General features: G+C 44.0%; 1 protein-coding gene across 6 annotated transcripts in view; it reads right to left on the reverse strand.

Annotated features, from left to right (window-relative positions):
• The window catches only part of DAAM2 (dishevelled associated activator of morphogenesis 2), a 118432-nt gene that overhangs the window by 3151 nt on the left and 95044 nt on the right, over positions 1-20237 (reverse strand). For 5 of the 6 annotated variants that reach the window (XM_027057818.2, XM_027057816.2, XM_027057819.2 and 2 more), the window contains 10 exons: positions 18250-18273; positions 17138-17244; positions 15870-15954; positions 14199-14305; positions 13995-14083; positions 3883-4051; positions 3591-3698; positions 2574-2634; positions 1255-1386; positions 28-198 (listed from right to left, as the gene is read on the reverse strand). In XM_027057818.2, the coding sequence (XP_026913619.1) occupies positions 28-198; positions 1255-1386; positions 2574-2634; positions 3591-3698; positions 3883-4051; positions 13995-14083; positions 14199-14305; positions 15870-15954; positions 17138-17244; positions 18250-18273 (1053 nt within the window). The remainder of the gene's footprint in view (positions 1-27; positions 199-1254; positions 1387-2573; positions 2635-3590; positions 3699-3882; positions 4052-13994; positions 14084-14198; positions 14306-15869; positions 15955-17137; positions 17245-18249; positions 18274-20237) is intronic. The other variant, XM_053222849.1, reaches the window with a different exon arrangement.

Genomic DNA, 20237 nt, shown 5'->3' on the forward strand with positions numbered 1-20237 from the left:
GCACCCCACTCAGCCCAGCCCTCTCACCATGGCTTCCATGCGCGCGCGCCGCTCCTCCTCCTCTTTCCTCCTCCGCATGGTCTCCAGGTCCTGCCGGGCCTCGGAGAAGGCCTGCAGGAAGGTGTCAAAGATTCCAAAGAATTCGTCCGGCTGCATCTTGCTGTCCTGCTCCCCAAAGTGCATCAGAGCCTTGGAGAACTGTCAGGGGGAGAAGGGGTGGTGAGAGTCTCTCCCAAGCACGGTGGGCTCAGCCCACGTGGTAAGCTGGGTTCCCACCAGAGGCCAGAGCGGAGCCCAGCCCAAGGCTGGGGACGTTTGACACAGAGGAGCAGGGCTACAGCCCGGGGAGACACCCTCTATCATCAGGGCAGGGACAAGGCTGAAGGAAAAGCCTGAGGCTGACACCATGGGGTGGTGGGGGATCCAGGCTGGCTGACACCTGCCCAGAGCCACCACTGGGTCTCTTATGGTGTAGGTATGAGATCAGGAGCTGCAGATCTTGGGAAGTACCTCTTAAGGTCACAAATTGCCTGGTCAGAACTCAAAAGGACCTCAGAGATCATAGAGTTACTGGGCTAATTTAACCCCTTTGTGTCCCAGTTTCCTCATGTATAAAATGGGGACAATAGACCCTACTTCATAATGTGAGGGGGAGGCGAGTTAATAGGTATAAAGCATTAACTGTAATTATGTGTATCAGGCACTGATTCTGATATTTATTGACAGCTACCATCTCTAATTCAAACCAGAGTATGCTCCATGGGCCAGCATGGGCATCTCAGGCCCATCCCAGACCTCCTGAGTGAGGGCCCACTATTAACAGGACCCTTCATAGATAGGGTCCATGTGGATGTTAGTGTGAGAAGCCGGGAAGAGGCATAGCAACTATGACCAAAGCTGAGCTCTGGAGTTAGGATTCTAACCCAGCTTTGTGCATTACTGCTGGGAAACCTTGGACAAGTTCCTTAACCTCTCTGGACGTCAGTGTACATGCTTGTCTGATGGGCTAATGACCTTTCCACAAGCCCATATGGTAGGTCATGAGACAAATCATGTAAAACAAGATGGTATCCATACCTGCTGAATGGATCATCTTTGCAACAAAGATGCTATTGCTTTTCTTACAGGAGTGAGGAAATTATTTTTCCTGAAAACTCTTGACTCTGGGTTTGTCCCTTCTGTGCCATGGGTGGTAGGAATGGGTAAGAAGTGGGGGTGGGGTGGGAGTCAGACTGGGGCTTCGGGCACACTTACCTTGTCCCTGGCCTCATTGAGCTGGTCTTCCAGCTCTGAGAAACTAAAGCTGGAGACCGTGATGAAGTCACTCATGACTGGAACAAACTTGTCATTTGGTTCCCGTGCCTGACGCTTCTGATATTCTAGCTCCTGAAGAGGGAGAGTGAAGTGCTCGTTAGAGAAGTGCCAGCATAAAAGTCAAGAATTCTGGGGGTCACCACATCTCCCATCCTTCTTCCAATCACGAGACCACTGGGTCCTGCCTTTGGAAGAGGGAACACCCCGAGTCTCACAATTCTAAGGGTGGCAAAGGTTGTGAGAGTTCTCCCTCATGCACTACTGCCATCTTTGTTTCTCTAGATCCTTGCTACCCAATGTGGTCTGGGACTAGTAGCACCATCACCTGAGAAATTTGAAGGAATACAGACTCTCAGGCTCTACCCTAGACCTATGGAATCAGAATCTGAATTTTAACAAGACTCTCAGATGATGCATGTGCAGATTCAAGTATGAGATGTGTTTCTAAATCTTCTAGCTGATGTGAATGCTGCTGGTTATGGGCCATGCTTTGAGTAGCACTATCAAGGGCTATGAATTGGAAATCGCCCCCTGTCCCCACCATAGCAGCAATGAAAAGTTCTTTCTCGTTCTCTAAGCTCATTCTCCCCTTATCTGCCTACTACCCCTTCCCCCAGTAAAGATAGGGTCTCCAGTTCCCAAATGTGGAAGACATAGGACTGGGGACATTGCCATATGAGGCCAGCCTAGCCTAGGGCCAGAGATGATATCATCTGAGAAGCCATCAGAGCATGAATGGTGATGATTAGACACCTGAGTCTCCAGAAAAGAATGCAGGCCCTGTGTCCTCTACTGGCCAAGGGAGAAGAGACAGAAGGCAGGGACTGCTGTGCCTGGTGTCACACTATGTGCTACTGTCCCTAATTGGCTTCCCAGGGATACAGATACTCTTTCACATCCACTTGAATCAGACTTAAGCAAGTGCCTACTTATGGTTCTTTCTACTCCACTGCCCAATAGATATGCTGGGCGTGATATGGCTAGTCTGATGTCCCTCTTTGAGAGTCTAAATTTAAGTCATCAGTCATCCTTTCCTGAGGGCTAGCTCTTTTGCTACCTATTACTTGATCAAATGATGGACCCCCCCCCCCCCAGGCAGTAAACCCCCAGACAGTAGGCTCTGGTGCATTTCGTGTCCCAAAGTTCCTGCCTGGGAACTGGCACAAGGTACAGCCTCCAGCACAGACACAGGCAGCCAGTGCAGATCTGCCTCTGAAAATACCCCCTCAAACCCAGGCAGGCATAGATGATGTACTTACCACCTCAACCGCTCTGAGGCCCCTCCTGAGGTTACCCACCTCCTTCTCCAACTCTGCCAGGCTGTAGGGAGACACAGGAAGGAAGAAGAGCTGAGGATGGGTCAGAGAGATAGCAGTGCAAAGCATGATGGCCTTGGAATCAGTAGACCCATGCTCCAGGCCCTGCTTTGGCCACTAACATGTGGCCCTGACAAACCACCTCCCCTCTGTGCTCTGTCTGTGCTTCTACAAAATAACAGTGGTCAAAACTTATGTTCTAAAGATCCTTCCAGATCAGAAATGCTATGCTGAAATTAGAAGGTTTCCAACACATGGCCTCTGGCTTGAATTATTTTTAACACCACCAGCTAATATTTATAAGCTCTTAACATGGTATCTTGCATGCAGCAAGCATTTGATGCATATTAGTCATTTTTCACTGCATTTCTGCTTCTGTTGAGATACTCCTGTCAGTCTATGGCTGTTCAGGTCTGACTTCTTGCCTATATCAGATAACATTGGTGCCACATCCATATCCCCTTGAACCATCCATTTGTAGTGTACAATCCTGACTTCCAATGATGTGAGTGCTTTCTCTGGGGACCGGAGCTCCCTCTTCCTATACATGTGGCCAGAGTTATGACCTGCCCAGAGACCATCAGCCAGTGACTGACAGGAGATGGGGTATAATATCCTAGCTCCCTCACCATTTGGGGTGGGATAAGTAGAATAAGTATCCTATTCTGTCTCCTAGACTTCTCTGGAGGGATTAAGCTCCAATTGCCCCAGGGGTAACTGGCTTAATAATACTTCCATTATTGGTATTCATCCCATCCCAGGCTCACTTCCCCACTGTGTTTCCTAGGAGCATCTCTGAAATAAGGATTTGAGAGCAAGTAGCCAGTCTTCATTTGGTTCTCCTAAAAGAAGACCCTGAGACACTGCCCATTCCTAGTCAGCCCAGAGCAGCAATGAAAGGAAATTTAGATAAGAGTGTTATGATCACAGGGAGAAAGAAGCCTTGGGAGGGCCCCTCACTTGACTTTGGCGGCTTCTGGAAGATGCTGTAGCTCTGAGGGCATGTTCAGGATGTCCGGGAAGTGCTTCTCCAGGATCATGATCAGGTAATGGAGCAGAGAGATGTTTCTGTGGATAAAAGATCAGGGGTAAAGGAATGAGCGCCAGGAGGAAACTAGATGGGGCCAGGGGAGGGGGGGGGGGCGGGGAGGTCAGGGACAAAAGGCAAGGAATTTGGGTTGGAAATGGGAGGAGGAGATGGAGAAAGGCCAAAGTGGTGAGATGGAAGATAAGGAAGCAGATAGAGTCCCACCTGTCAATGCTGGACTTGGTGTCTGCAATCTTGTTGAGGCTGGCCACCCGGAACCCATAGGCACCCCCACGCTGCCCTTTGTTCATGAAGTTGCCAATGGCCAGGACGACCTCTAGCATCCGCATTAGACGCTTGCTGCGGATCAGCTCCCGGGAGGCCAGCAGGATGGCTGGGGGAGGAGGGACAGGTCAGAGTCCTGCAGAGACTAGGCAGCCCCCTTGAAACACAGGATGATGCCACCACAAAGTCCAGTCTTCAACTCTCAGAGGGGCAGAGGCTATACCCATACCACAACAGATTGATCTACTCCCCACCTGCCCACTTCCAAGGGAAGCAGGTAAATTTGCCAAAAGCGACTTCAACAAATAGCCCATTCTCAGAATGTGCTAACTCTTAATATATTTAAGACTATCTTTTCTTGTATATGTTTAAAGATTAGTAATATATTCTTTATATGGTTACACATAAGAATATAATACTTTTACTTTTTTAAACTTAGTGATTAAACTTTTAAATTTCAGCATTTTACATATTATGGGACTGTTTCTGCCGCTTTTGAAATGCTGGAGGTTTTTTGGGGGTGGGGGGATCCCTGTCAAATTATAACATGTCACCAATAATATTCCCATATTTTTGTTCTACATGCTTTGTAGTTGGTGGTGTCTTTGATTTAATAGTTTACTTAACATCTTGTTGAATATCATTTGAAATTTTTTCCAACTTTTAGGCATTTTAACAATTTCTCCCCAATTCCTTAAAAGATACATTTCCTAGAAATACAAACTAAGGTTAACAGTAACCAAAACTTCAGTATTTCATTCCAATGTGGATGCTCTAGCCCACCCTCAGCTATTATGCACTTATGGCAGATGTGCAAAACTGGGATACGAATCCTACACTGAAATGTTGGCCACTAGTTATGGAATATGCTTTTTGATTATTAAATGTGGTGACAGGAACACCAAACCATCACATGATCTTCAGCTTATGCCAAACTGAACATTCCTAAAGATGCTGCTATGGAGATAAAATGAGAACCATCTGACTAAAAGTCTGCAGAAATCCTCAAAAGCAGTTAAAAATAAGTAATTGTAAAAAAGAAGCTGTGGAGATTCCCCAGGACCTCCCAGCTTGTACCCACTTCAGCTTCCTTCCAGGACACTTTCTGTGTCCTGGACACCACCTGGGCCCGCTCCCGCTTCAGGCCTAGCCATCCCACCAGGGCAACCCTAGTATAGAGCACCCTGGGATACTCAGCCCATATCAGCCACAGCTCCAGCCAGCCAAAGTCACCAGACATGCATAGCCTACACAAGGAATGACCATAAGACCATTCCTTCAAGTTTAAGAGAAGTATCTTTTCTGCCTATTCATAGAAATAAAGACTGAAAGTCAAGCAAAATGGGGAGACAGAGGAATATGCTCCAAACAAAACAAAACAACTCAGAAAAAGAACCAAATGAAATGGAGATAAGCAATATGCCTGGTGAAGCGTTTAAGGTAATGATCATAAAGTTGCTCACCAGACTGGAATGAAGAGTGGAAGTACTCAGTAAGAACGACAACAAAGAGAAAATATGAAAAAAATCAGAGTTGAAGAATATATCTACACTAGTGGGAATAAACATATTAGCAGGTGAAGAGGAACAGAACAATTTGGAATACGGAGTAATGGAAAACACCCAAGCTGAACAGCAAAAAGAAAAAGCTTTTAAATGAGGGCAGGTTAAGGGATCTTTTGCATAGCATAAAGTGAACAAATGTTCATATATAGGGGTCTCAGAAAAAGAAAAAAGGGGTGCACAAAACTTACTTGAAGACATAATAGTTGAAAACTTCCCTAATCTGGAGAAGGAAACAGACATCCAGGTTCAGGAAGCACAGAGAGTTCCAAATAAGATGAACCCATGGAGGTCTACACCATAACATATAATAACTAAAATGTCAAAAATTAAAGATAGAGAATTTTAAAAGCACCAAGAAAAAAGGAAAATTACATACATGGGAACCCCCTGCCATAAGACTGTCAGATGATTTTTCAGCAGCAACTTTGCAGGCCAGAAGAGAATGGCAGGATATATTCAAAGTGCTGAAAGGAAAAAAATCTACAACTAAGAATACTTTACCCAGCAAGACCATCACTCAGGATTGAGGGAGAGATAAGAGTTTCCCAGGCAAACAAAAGGTAAAAGAGTTCATCACCACTAAACCATTCTTAGAAGAAATGTTAAAGGGACTTCTTTAAGTAGAAAAGAAAAGGCTTTAATTAGAAGTAAAAAAAAAAAAAATTATGACTAAAAGATGTAAAATATGACACTATATACATAAAATGTGGAGGGTGGAGCAAAAAAAGTTCTTTTAGAATGTGTTCAAACTTAAGTGAACATTAATTTAATATAGAAATCCATATACTTAGGATGTTATATGTGAACCCCATAGTAACTATAAACCCAAAACCTTTAACAGATAACACAAAAAATAAAGATAAAGCCAAGCATAACACTAAAGAAAGTCACCGATCACAAGGAATGAGAGCAATAGAAGAAAGAAACAGAGAAGAACTACAAAAACAACCAGAAAACAATGAACAAAATGGCAATAAGTACATACCTATCAACAATTACTTTAATTGCTAATGGTCTAAATGCTCCAATCAAAAGACATAGAGTGGCATGATGGATTTAAAAAAAAGGCTCATCTATATGCTACCTATAAAAGATTCACTTTAGACCTTAAGACACGTACAGACTAAAATTGAAAAGATAAAAAAAAAAGATAGTCCATGCAGATAGAAGGAAAAAAAACAGGGTAGCAATACTTAGACGAAATGACCTTAAAAAACAAAGACTGCAACAAGAGACAAAGGCTTTACATAATGATAAAGGGATCAATCCAACAAGATGATATAACAATTGCAAATATCTATGTACCCAACATTGGATCACCTAAACACACATAGCAAATATCAACAGACATAAGGGGGAGAAATTGATAGTAATACAATAATAGCAAGGGACTTTAACATCCCACTTACATCAATGAATAGGTAAGTGAGGCAGAAAATCAATAAGGAAACCGTGTCTTTCAATGATACATCATAAATATTGACAGATATATACAGAATATTCTATCCAAAAACAACAGAATACACTTTACAAGTGCACATGATACAGTGCAAAAGTCTCCAGGACAGAACACATGTTAGGCCACAAAACAGTCTCAAACTCAGAAAGACTGAAATCATACCATGCATCTTTTATGAACACAATGGTATGAAACTAGAAATCAATCACAAGGAAAAAAACTGGAAAAAACATAAACATGTGAAGGCCAACAACATGTACCAAACAGCCAGTAGATCAATACAAAATGAGATGACATTAAAAAAATAGAAACAAGTGAAAATGAAAACACAATCATCCAAAATCTTTGGGACTCAGCAAAAGCAGTCCAAAGAGGGAAATTTATAGCAATACAGGTCTACCTCAAGAAATAAGAAAAATCTCAATCTAACATTATACCTAAAGAACTAGTGGGGAAAAAAAGCCAAAGGTGAATAGAAGGAAGGAATTGAAAGTCAAAGTAGAAATAAATGAAATCGAGCCTAAAAGAAACAATGGAAAAAATCAATGAAATCAAGAGCTGGTTATTTGAAAAGATAGACAATAAGCCTTTAGCCATATTCGTCAAAAAAAAAAAAAAAAAGGAGGCAAAAGTGAATAAAATCAGAAAGGAAAGAGAAGAGACAACAGTCGCTACAGAAATACAAAGGCATATGAGACTACTATGAAAAACTATGTGCCAAGAAAAATGGACAACCTAAAATAAAGGGATAAATCCCTGGAAACATACAATCTTTCAAAATTGAATCAGAAAGAAACAGAAAATACAAATAGACCAACTACTACTAATAAAACTGCATAAATAATCCAAAAACTCCTCAACAAACAAAAGCCCAGGAGCAGATAGATTTACAGATGAATTCTACTAACCATTTAAAAAAGGGTTAATACCTATTCTCAAGTTACTTCATAAAGTAGAATAGGGAGGAAAGCTTCCAAATACATTCTATGAAGACAGAATTATTCTGATACCAAAACCAAAGACACTACAGAATAAACAACCCAAAACCTACAGGCCAATATCCCTGATGAACATAGATGCAAAACTGCTCAACAAAATATTAGCAAACTGTGATGATTTTTTTAATGTATCATTGAATGCAATCAAGTGGGATTAATTTCAGGGATGCAAGGATGGTTCAATATTTGCAAATCAACATGATACCTCACATCAGCAAGAGAAAGGATAAAAATTATAGGACCATTTCAATAGATGCAGAAAAAGCATTTGACAAAATTCAACATCTGTTCTTGATAAAACTCTCAACCAAGCAGATTTAGAGGGAACATGCCTGAACACAATAAATACGAAAAACCCACAACTATCATCATACTCGGTGAAAAACAAAGTTTTTCCTTTAAGATCAAGAACAGACAAGGATGTCCACTCTCAATACTTTTATTCAACATAGTAGTGGAAGTCCTAATCACTGCAATCAGACAAGAAAGAAGAGGTAACCAAATTGATAAGAAGTTAAACTGTCACTACTTGCAGATGACATGACACTATACAGAGAAACCCTAAAGACTACAATAAAATTCTATTAGAGTAAATGAATTCAGTAAAGGCTCAGAATACAAAATACACAGAAGTTGGTTGCTTTTCTATACACTAACAATGAAGCAGAAAGAGAAATTAAGAAAATAATTCCATTTATAATTGTACCAAAAAGAATAAAATACCGAGGAATAAACTTAATAAACTCTGAAAATTAGAAAACACCGATGAAAGAAATTGAAAATAAAATCAATGGGAAGATATCCCACACTCAAGGATTAGAAGAATTAAAATTATTAAAATTTCCATACTACCCAAAGCAATATACAGATTGCCCCTATGAAAATACCATCAGCATGTTTCACAGAACTAGAATGAATAACCCTAAAATTTGAATGGAACCACAAAAGACCCCAAATAGCCAAAACAATCTTGAGAAGAACATAGATGGAAATATCAGATCCCCAGATTTCAAAATATACTCTAAAACTGTAGTAATCAATGGTACTGGCACATAGTTTATAGATGGCCATTAAAGATGCCATTAATAGATGACCATTATATAGTCAATTAATCAATGACAAAGGAGGCAAGAATTTACAATGGGGAGAAGAAAAGTTCTTCAATAAATGGTTCTGGAGAAGCTGGATGACTTCCTTACACCATACACAAAAATAAACTCAAAATGGATTAAAGACCTAAATATGAGACCTGAAACCATAAAACTCCTAGAAGAAAACATGGGCAGTAATCTCTTTGACATTGACCTTAGCAACATTTTTCTCTACATATGTCTCCTCAGGCCAGGGAAACAAAAGCAAAAATAAACTACTGGGACAACACCAAAATAAAAAGCTTTTGCACAGCAAAAGAAACCAATAAAACAACTGGGCAACCTACTGAATGGGAGAAGATATTTGCAAATGATCTGATAAGGGGTTAATATCCAAAATACATAAAGAACTTACATAACTCAACACCAACAAAACCCAAACAATCTAATTTAAAAATGGGCAGAGGAGCTGACTAGACATTTTTCCAAAGAAAACATACAGATAGCTAACAGACACATGAAAAACATGCTTAACATCACTGATCATCAGGGAAATGCAAATCAAAACCACAGTGAGGGATAACCTCACACCTCTCAGAGTGGCTAGAGTCAAAAACACAAGAGATAGCAGTGTTGATGAGGAGCTGGAAAAAAAAAGGAACTCTTGTGCACTGTTGATAGAATGGAAATTGGTGCAGCCACTGCGGAAAACAGTATGGAGGTCCTTCAAAAACTAAAAATAGAAACACCACATGATCCAATAATTCCACTGCTGTGTATTTACCCAAAGAAAATGAAACATGAATTCAAAAAGATATCTGCACCCCTATGTTTACTGCAACATTATTTACAACAGCCAAGATATGGAAGCAACTTGTTTCCACTGATGGCTGAATGGATAAAGAAGATATGGTTGTGCAAAAGCTTTTTATTTTGGTGTAGTCCCAAGGTTTATTTTTGCTTTTGATCCCCTTGTCCAAGGAGATCTATGCAGAAAAATGTTGCTAAGATTGATGTCAAAGACATTACTGCCTAAGTTTTCTTCTAGGACTTTTATGGTGTCAGGTTTCACATTTAAGTCTTTAATATATTTTGAGTTTATTTTTGTGTATGGTGTAAGAAAGTGGCTAAGTTTCATTCTTTTGCATGTAGCTGTCCAGTTTTTCCAGCACCATTTGTTGAAGAGATTATCTTTTCCCCATTGTATATTCTTGCCCCCCTTGTGTAGGTTAATTGACCATACAAGTATAGATTTATTTCTGGGCTCTCTATTCTGTTCCATTGATCTACGTGTCTGTTTATGTGTCAGTACCATACAACAAAGGAAAAAAAGAGACCAAAAAAAAAAAAAAACCCTCTTAAATATAAAGAACAAAAGGTGGGTGGGGGAATGGGTGAAATAGGTAAAGGGGATTAATAGTATACTTATTATAATGAGCATTATGAATGTACATAATTATAGAATTATTGAATCCCTATACTGTACACCTAAAACTTAATATAATACTGTATGTTAATTATACTGGAATTTAAAAAATAAAAATATATACAATTGTGAATCTTAAGTATATACACTTGTACACTTTAAATATATACAATTTTTGTTAATCATACCTCAATAAAGCTGGGGAAAATTCTCAAAACACCAACAAAGAAAGAAGATACACACAATGGAATATTATTCAGCCATAAAAAAAGAATGAGATCTTAGCATTTGTGACAACATGGATGGACCTAAAGGTATTATGCTAAGTGAAATAAGTTAGAGAAAGACAAATACCATGTGATTTTACTTATATGTAGAATCTAAAAAATACACAAAAACCAGACACAGACCCATAAATACAGAGAACTGATGGCTGCCAGAAGGGAGAAGGGTAAGGGGTTAGCAAAGTGGGTGAAGGGAAATGGTAGATACAGGCTTCCTGTAATGGAATAAATCGTGGAGACAAAATGTACAGCATAGTGTATATAGCCAATGGTATAATAGCATTACACAGTGTAGCTACACTTGTCCCACCTCTATTGTACATCTGAAACTAATGTAACGTGTGTCAACTATATGTGCACACATATCATGAAGTTAGCAACAAAAGTATAACTTTAAATTGAAAAAAAAAACTATAAAAGTGAATACTAAGGTTTGTCAGTAGCTTCTACCTTTGAACATGTTCATATTCTATGACCTAATAGCAGCATTACTCTTGATGGGTATTAGAGTGGTTTCTAGTTTGTGTTTTTTTTTAATTCTTAACAAATAGATTGGTTAAACAAATTATGATATTCATACAATGGAATAAAATGCAGCACTGAAAATGAATAACTCACTGCTACATGTAACAACAGAGTAACTTACAACCACAGTGCTGAGCAAAAGAGACCAGCATAAAATTATTCACATTATATTATACCATCCACCTAAAGTTAAGAAAGATAAAACCTTTAGAGAAGACAGCGTAATGGTTGCAGGGGGTAATGTTTGGGAAGGCAACATAAGGGAGGGCTGTTTGGGGCTGGCACCATTCCATTTCTCAACACAGATGTTGATTTCACAGGTTACTTCATTTTATGATAATTCATCAAGTCGGACTCTTATGATTTGTGTACTTTTCTGTATCCATATTTGAATTAAAAGTTTACTTTAAAAAACTACTTATAAAAGTTTTTAGCAATTTATATTGGTTGGGATAGTTTTCCTAGGGCTGATACACTATTTGAGAAATTTGCAAAGGAATTCTAAAAATGCTAAAATGTTGGCAAAACAGAAATTGACAAGAGTTCAAAGAAAATCAGTGTAAATGAGGAAACATCCATTGCAATGCAGACATTTTAGATATATTCATAAGAATAATATACTCGTGACTATATTCATAAGAATGTTTACATTTGAAACCATATTCATCTTGACTATATTCAGTAAATGTATTCAAAATGAGAATCGGTAACTTTGGTATATTCAGCAATGAACATATTCATAAGAATACATTCAAGAAAAGTATGTTTCATGAATATATTCATAGAAGAATTGGTAAATCTGTCAAATTTGGTGAATTGGCTTTTGGCAAATTGACCCAGAGGCCTTGTTGGGAAGTGGTGGGTAGGGTGTCAATAGCTCATCACCAGCTGGGATTGGCCAAATCTTAGCTTTTCCAGGAATACTTCCTAGAACTGGAAGGAAAAATATGAATCCCAACTCCTGCACAATCCTCTTGTCTCCACTCCTAGTGAAGCCACTGACCTGATTCTGTAAGCTACAACTTCAGCCACCTCTTCCCAACTCTCAGGGAAGAGACCTCCAGACCATTCTAGAATAGCAGCCATTGCTATCGCAGAGCGATTATTACCTTTGCCAGCAGGTTTTGCCATCCAAAACATGTCTTACTCAGCTTGGCTTAATATTAAAGGGAGACTCTCCTGAGCATTCAGTGACTAACTCTTAGGAGTGGGCTCTGAGATTATCTGAGATTAACCCTACCCAGTGGCTAAATAACTCTGGTTCCACAAGTCCAAACGGTAATTGCTCACATTTGCTCCACTGACCCAAGACACACAAATGGTTGAGTATAGGTCTTGGACTGATTCCCTTATCTGTGCCTCATGCCCCAAAGGCAGTCTGCAGCAGGACAAAGAAGGCAGTCTGAAGGTAAGGATTTACTCATCACCAGGGCAGGAGGGACTGCCAGACCTTAGACCTACAGAATCACTGCTGATCTCAATCCTTCTCCCTCAGAATGATTATTTATGATTACAGCCAGCCTGCAGTTCCCTTGTGTGTGTGCATGCACACGTGTGTGTGTGTGTGTGTGTGTGTGTGTGTGTGTGTATGGTAGGGGGCAGATTGCAGAAGGTCTATGCCTCTAGCTCTGTCACACCCACCTACCCCCACCCCCAAACATCCCTGACGCAGCTCCAGGAAAGGCCATTCTCTGGACTCGGCATCATCAGGGGAATGCTTGCCAGCCTTGGTGTCCAGCAGAGGGGGCCCATGCTCTCTCTGCTCTGCCCCAGCCTGCCCCACCCCCCCTCAGCATCCTGGACTTAGGCTCTCCTGTTCCACTCTGCTGTCCTGTCCTTCCCCCAGGTAGGCCTCACAGCCTCACCTGCTTCTCCACTGGTGGGTCTGCATGGGCCATCCTGACTTTTTCCCCAAACTCTCTGCCCCTCCCCGTCCCCCCTCCTCCCCACCACAATCCTCTGCCATTGTCTGTGAAGTACTACCCAACAAGAGTGAAGATGAATTCTGAAGAACATCTGTGTTCCAATCCTGGCTCCACCACTCACTGGTAACATGGCCTCAGGCAGCATGTCCCCATTTTAGACATGAGAGAATGGATGCACCTATAGTGATTGTGAGGACCAATGAAGCCATCCACAAGGAATGTTTCATGCGGTGCATGCTACATGGTTCCCATTGAATTACAAAGTGCCCATCTGGAAAAGGCCTGTGTAGGGGGGATTCCCTAACCTAGAAAACCTAGATGCCTCCAAGGATTACCCAACCAGTTTCCTACTTTTCTGAACGGGGCACGCTTAAAATAATATGCCAGAGGTCTTCTATGAACCTAGTAGCTCTCGAGGAGGGTAAAGACTGATGAGCTCAATACATGCCAGGCCCTGTTCTAGGTGCTTGCTATTATCATCTGGTCAGCATTTCTGGCCCAGCTGGCGCAGATATCAACAGATCCCTCACCTTGGAGAGTTTGCAGGCTGAGGCACAGGAAATGTGTCACATGTCTGGCACATGTGCTGATATAAACAAGTGCATATATTTACAGTAACCGTAGTTTTAAATTTTGTCCTTGGCTTTGGGTTTTTTTGGTGGGGGGGAGGGGCAGATTGAAAATGAGGAAGTTTTCCTCAGTCCCAGTTCACGGATTCCTGCCCATTGGCCCTCCCAGATGCCTCTCCACTCTAGGCCTTCCCATGCCCTCAAACATACCTTCCACTTTGGGTTTGGCCTCAGCCAGACGCTCCTGGAACTTCTTTTTGAAGAACAGGGCCTGTAGTCGCTGCTGGTAGTGGTCGATCCTGTGGATGGGGCGAGCCACATCGTGAGGCAGCCCCTCCAGCTCCAGGAGCTAGATCCAGACCCTCTTTTGCCTGTGCACCCCCAGCGCCCCCCCTCCATGCCCACTGCCCTGACCTGCTCATTTCATAGAGGAAGCGGTCAGCCCGGGCCATCCGCTCGATCTCATGCTTGTGCTCCTCGAGGAGGTCAATGTCGCTCTTCTCTGGGATGAACTTGAGGAGCTGCAAAGAGCAGATGGAGGTCACACAGGAAACTGCTGAGAAACTAATATGAGGGTGCTATGCATGGATGCCCATACACTGCCCAGGCTCAAGATGGGGAGGGGTCCTTAAAAGAGAGAGGCATCTTCATATGGTAGGTTTACGCTTCATCTGCCCAAAGGGGACCACAGGACACCCAGCTCTAGACTTTTCTTTTTTCACTTTTTAAAACTGAGATATAATTTATATAAAGTACACTATTCTTAAGTACACAGCTCAATGATTTTTTTCTTTTAAACCCAAGTTTATTGAGGTATAATTTACATAAAATGCATCTATCTTAAATGTTCAGTTCAATGAATTTTGACAAAATCACCCACTGAACTCCCATCTAGATTAAGATACAGAAGATTTCCATCCCCCAGAAAGTTCTTTCGTATCACTTCAGTAAGCCACACCTCCACCTTATAGCCTCTCAACTGAATTCTATCACCTTAGATTACATTTACCTAGTCTTGAACTTCGTATAAATGGACTCATGCTATGTGTTTTCTTTGGTGTCTGGCTTCATTTGCATAACACAATGTCTGAGACTCATCCATGCTGTAAGTATTGGTAGTTTGCTTTTTATACGTGTTGGACGGTATTCTATTGTAGGAATATACCACAGTATATTTATGCAATTTCTCATTGATGGACAGTTGGATTGTAGACAGTTTGGGGGTTTCATGAATAAAAGTGTTATAAATATTCTTGCGTCTATCTCGTAGAGTCAATGTTTGCACTCATTTCTCTGCATCTAGCCACAGGATTGCTGGGCAGTAGGATAGATTTAGCCTTTGCGTGGACTGCCAAATTGTTCCCCAAATTATTGTAGCCAGTGGGAATCCCAGTCGCTTCACATCCTTGTCAACATTTGGCATTGTCAGTATCTTTTCAATTTTAGCTATTCCAGTAGGGGGGTGTGGTGCTGCCTCACTGTGGTTTACTGTATTTCTTGGATGCCTACAACTGTTGAGCCACTCAGAAATTCTCTTTCATTGAAGTACCTGTTCAAGTCTTCTGCTCATTTTCAAGTGGAGCTGTTTGTCATTTTCTCACTGATCGGTAGCGTTCTTTATTCTGAATATGAGATCTTTGCTAGATGTCCATAAAGCAAATGTTTTCTAAGGTCTGGCTTGTCTTTTCCCTCTAGCAATGGTGCCTTTTGATGAACAGAGTTCTTCATTCTAATGAGGTCCAACTGATGGTGGTTTTGTTTGGTGCTTTCTAGGTTTCTTTTGAAGGACCCAATAAATTGAGGTAGAAGAGATTTGGGGAAGATATGACTATAGGTCACTCTGACTTTGTCTTGGGCCCAGGGGGGATCATACCTCATATCTCCTTTCAGGGCCTCAATCCGCTAGAAAAGATGCTGCCTTTCCTGGCCTCCTCTCAGAAAGGCTGGTCTAGGGAGTGTCTATAAACCTCCCCCCAATCCTCCGTCCTCCAGCCTGATTTCCCCTTTAACTAAAAGTGTTGGCCTCTCTGGGGGCCAGCTGCCCCCTAGTTTCAGCTCCCATCCCCTCCCCACTAGAGGCCTCACCTGCTCCAGCATGTCCTTTGCGAGGTCCTCCTGCTCGTCCATCTTCAAGATGGCCTGCCGGATCTCTTCGTTAGAAAGCTTCAGCCTGAAGGGAAACCCTGCCCCTTGAGAAGCCTGGCCGGGCCCCTCTGCTCAGGGGAGACCCCAGCCCTTCTCCTCTCCTGCTCTCTCTCCCTCATGTCAACATGGGAGTATATTCCACAGTGCTCCCTCTTTACCACCTTTGCAAAGTCTTCTCTAACTAAACTGATATGGTTCACTCTATAAACTCAATAATGGTATGTTTTAGTCAAAGCATAGACTTGAGTCTTGCTTCAGTGTCTGTCATAAGTGATAGGGACATTTGGGAGTAAAAGGGCCATCTTTAGTGTAGACAGAGAGACAGGAAAAAAAGGTTTCTGATCCTTCTCCTTCCTAAAATATCTAGTGCATCTCCATGGGAGGATGGGAATATCAGCAAGCCACAAAGGGGGCTGTTTCCTGCTTCCTTCAGTGTCGGAAGACAGAAGAGCCCTCAGTCTTCTGACAGCGCCTCAGCTCCCACACAGCTGCTCCCATACGTCTTGCTGTCTGGGTGAGGGACAAGCCACCCCCCTCCACACACACACACACACACACACACACACACACACAGAGCCCTTCCCTATCCTTCCAGATGCATACCATTGGGAATCCTGGGGATAGAGAACTCTCCTCCACCATCAAGAGGGAGAAACTGAGGCCTGGGGTCTATGAGAAGAAAGGGGGATGGATGCCCTAGAGATGGCTGGGGCAGGGCTAAGAATAGTATGGGAGGCATTGCCCTCTGACCCTGGCTCAGGCAGGAGGCCCCGCACAGAAGCTGTGCTGTTAGTGCAGATACTGCCTTGTTTGTTCTGTAGCCACGGGAAATGCTTGGGGGCTGAGATCATGCTGCTCTGTGGCCTAAGCCCAGCGGGGCCCTCCATGGGCTTAGAGCAACTCTGCTGCCAGATGCTGACCAGGGACAGTTTCCTGTCTTCAGAGCCCCACACTGCTGCAGAACATGAGCTCCCAAAGGCTCCCTAGAACCCTCCCAGGGAGGGTTCTAGATCAGTGGTCCCCTACCATTCCCAGGGGACTGCGGGGGGCAAGGGGAGCACAGAGACTGCTGTCACACCATTCCTCTGTCGCTCCTGTCCCCAGGCATTCAGTTCCACTGTCGGCTTTTGCTCTAGCCCTCTCAAGGCCCTGCCTTCTGGGGTCTCATCCCTCCCACCAAGGGCTGAACAGGCTATGCAAGCACATACTTAGAGAGAAGGATGATGCAGTTCTGTGCCCGCCGGCCGTCAATGACCGACAACTCTTTGACTTTGCGGGAGGCCAGGTAGATGTCCTCTGTGGAGCCCAGCTCTTTCTGAAACCGACAAGCCAAGTAGAAAGGTTGAGGTATGTATGTTCCCCAATCCTTGCCTTGCCCACCCCCGGGAACCACTCCCACACCAACCAGGGGATACTCCTGGTGTGAAGGGAAGAAAAACGGAAAGAAAAAGACAGGAGAGAGAGACAAGGGTAGTTAATAATCAAGTAGACTGGGACTTTACCATGGGTTAGAATGGGTTGGGGGCAATGAAGACCCCCCTCCTTTTTAAAGATTGCCCTCTCTGGCAAACTAGAGCCCAGACGGACCCCTACAGCTTTGGGCAATGTGATATGATCCACAGCATCCCAGAGAATCAGCCCTACTCTACCACCCCACCCAGACAGTTTCCCCAAGCTTATGATGAGAAGCTGGTTCCAAGTTCCCAACAGGCCACAGTTCCTAGACTCCTGAAGACTTCAAGCACAGCCCAGTGTGCCCAGAGTAGAGGATGTTTCGAGTTCAGAAGTGGGGAAACTGAGGCAGAATCCCATGAAGAATTCTCTTCACTGGAGTTCCAGCAGGCAGACTCCCCCCAAAACAGATTCCCTTCCTTCTCTTGGGCCCTTGGTGACGTAGATAGGAAACTAGTTCTTATTCTGGGAGGTTGTTCCAAACACATGCTTCATGTTGTATAATTCCAAGGGCCCCCACTCACATCTTTATCTTTGTGAATTGTGGCTTTGGGATTGTACAGTGCCCAGCCTGTGCAGTCTTCAGGATAGCCTCGCCTTGGGCCAGGTGGGTAATACAATAGACCTGGAAGTTTTCTCCTTACTACAGTAGACATTCACCTCCATTGCTGGTAGGAATCTGCTTGAATTACTTCCCTCCCCTACATTTCTGCTTTCTCTTTGGGGGCCCTTTCCCGTGTTTCCCTGTTGGGATGGGTAATAAAGGCAGAAGGTAGAATGAATAAGCCCTCTGTTTGGGCCAGTACAGGCCAGCAGCCCAGGACAGTGGTTAGAAGTTAGAGTGTCCAGAGCCCCAAGAGTGACTCACCTGCTGAGGATTAGTTATCAGCTCCTAGGCAGGTAGCAGCCACAGCCAACAGAGAATTAAACATGCACAATGTTAGCCAAGAGGTTCAGGGACCCAGGGACAGTAGGAGAGACATGGGAACCCCTCAGCATCCACTCCGTCCTCCCAATCCCAAGGCGACCCATATGGCTGGAGATAGAGACTGGCAAATAGCTGTGGACAGGAGGTGATTCTAGCAGACATGCACTCACAGAGAAGCCACAAAGTGGGGAGCAGGTCTTCTGCCTGCCCTGGGCCCAGTGACACCACCACTCCCTAGTCGGGCCAGGCCAAGCTCTCAAGCTCCCCAACCCAGGCCTTGGCTGCTATTTTTTCCTCTCCTCCGCTGGGACATTGCCCAGAGGGCAGAAAGCATTCCTCCACTGCTGGATGACTTCATCTTTCTAAACAGGAGAGGAGATACAACCAGAAGGGGCCAAAAACATGTGAAAGTTGTATTCATTGAGGCAGAGGAAAGCAGGTGTCCCTGAATTTTGCCTCTTGCCCTTTGTCTGTCTTTTGATCTCTAAGGGAGCTGAGGGGACATGGCCCACACCCGGTTCTCCCTTACTGACCCTGATGGAGTTTAAGTCACTAATTCAGGACCTGAATAAGACACAGAGGGAAGACCCCACAGCTCATAGGACCTCCTTCCCCAACAAGCCCATGCATCCTGGACCCCAAGACAGGGAAAGGAGGCCACTAGGGACCAGGGCCATGCATCCTCTGGGATCTCTCCAGCTCTGCTGCTGTGAATTCACCCCAAGTCTGGGCAACCACCAAGTGACAATTCACCCCAAGTCTGGGCAACCTCTGGGTGAGGTCAGTCCTGAAATAGGGAATTCAGAGAAGAAACAGAAGACAACTCTTCTCCAGTCACCAAACTGGGAGGCCCCAGACGCAGGTTGTTTCTAATTCCCATAATCTCTCTCTCTCCCCACTGGTCCCCATCCTAGCCTGACCTCAGGGGCCCTGGAAACCGGATGGGCCAGGATGGAATCCTGGACACCAGGAAAACTCTCCAGTTAGGGGGAGTTGTGTGATTGACCATGCCTGATACACCCCTTGCACATGCTCCCTCTGTTCCACTCAGGAGCACCAATCCACACGTGCTCAGAAGAACCCCTTCCCCCTCCTGCTAAGCCACAGCTGCTGCCTGAGGCCATGCCAGCCTGATATGGGTAGGGGCTAAAAATCCTGCCTGGAATTAGGGTAAAGAATCAGATGCCTTGAGCATGTACATTTAAATTAAATACCAACTATGTGGTTTTTCCAGAACCCCAAGTCAAGGCCAGAGCCCCACCCCTACTCCATCCCTTTGGCTAGGCCCCTAAGAGGAGTCTTCTGTGCCCTCAGGAAGGGTTGTCCACAGGTCTGAACTTGGCAGAAAGCACTGGGGAGCCCGGCCACAACATGCAGCTGCTCCCCAGGGCCCAGGAGGGCACAGATCCCACTCGCTGGCACCTGGGGTGTCCTCAGGGCTGGCACCCTGGGCTCAGCAGAGGAGACAGGAGAAAGTGGCACAGCACAGAGAGGCAACAACCTTCGAAGGGAGGCCAGAGAGAACACACTCTAAAGCCTTGAGGCTGGGAATATCCAAACTGGGCTTGGGGGAAGGGCCCCCAGATGTGCCAGCTACAGTGCAGATTCCTGGGCCCAGACACACCTCCTGACTCACATTCCTGTGAGGATGAGGTCTGAGAACTGGCACTGCTTCAGGGATGCTCTGCATTCATCCACCCTCCCACCCTCTTACTGCTGCTAGAAGAGCAGGCTGACTGACCAGCCATCTGTAAGCAGTGTCTGCAGGGCTCCTCCAACCCTGCCCAGACCCACCCTAACCCCCTAATGTGACCTGGAGAAGCTCCATCTTCCTTGAAACACTGACACCCGTGGCTAACTGACTCGTGGGGGTGGGTGTTGGGAGAGTACGGTGGAGAAAATGATTTGAAAGTTATCATGCCTGCTAC

The sequence above is a fragment of the Acinonyx jubatus genome, chromosome B2, assembly GCF_027475565.1.
Source record: "Acinonyx jubatus isolate Ajub_Pintada_27869175 chromosome B2, VMU_Ajub_asm_v1.0, whole genome shotgun sequence".
Lineage (NCBI taxonomy): Eukaryota > Metazoa > Chordata > Mammalia > Carnivora > Felidae > Acinonyx > Acinonyx jubatus.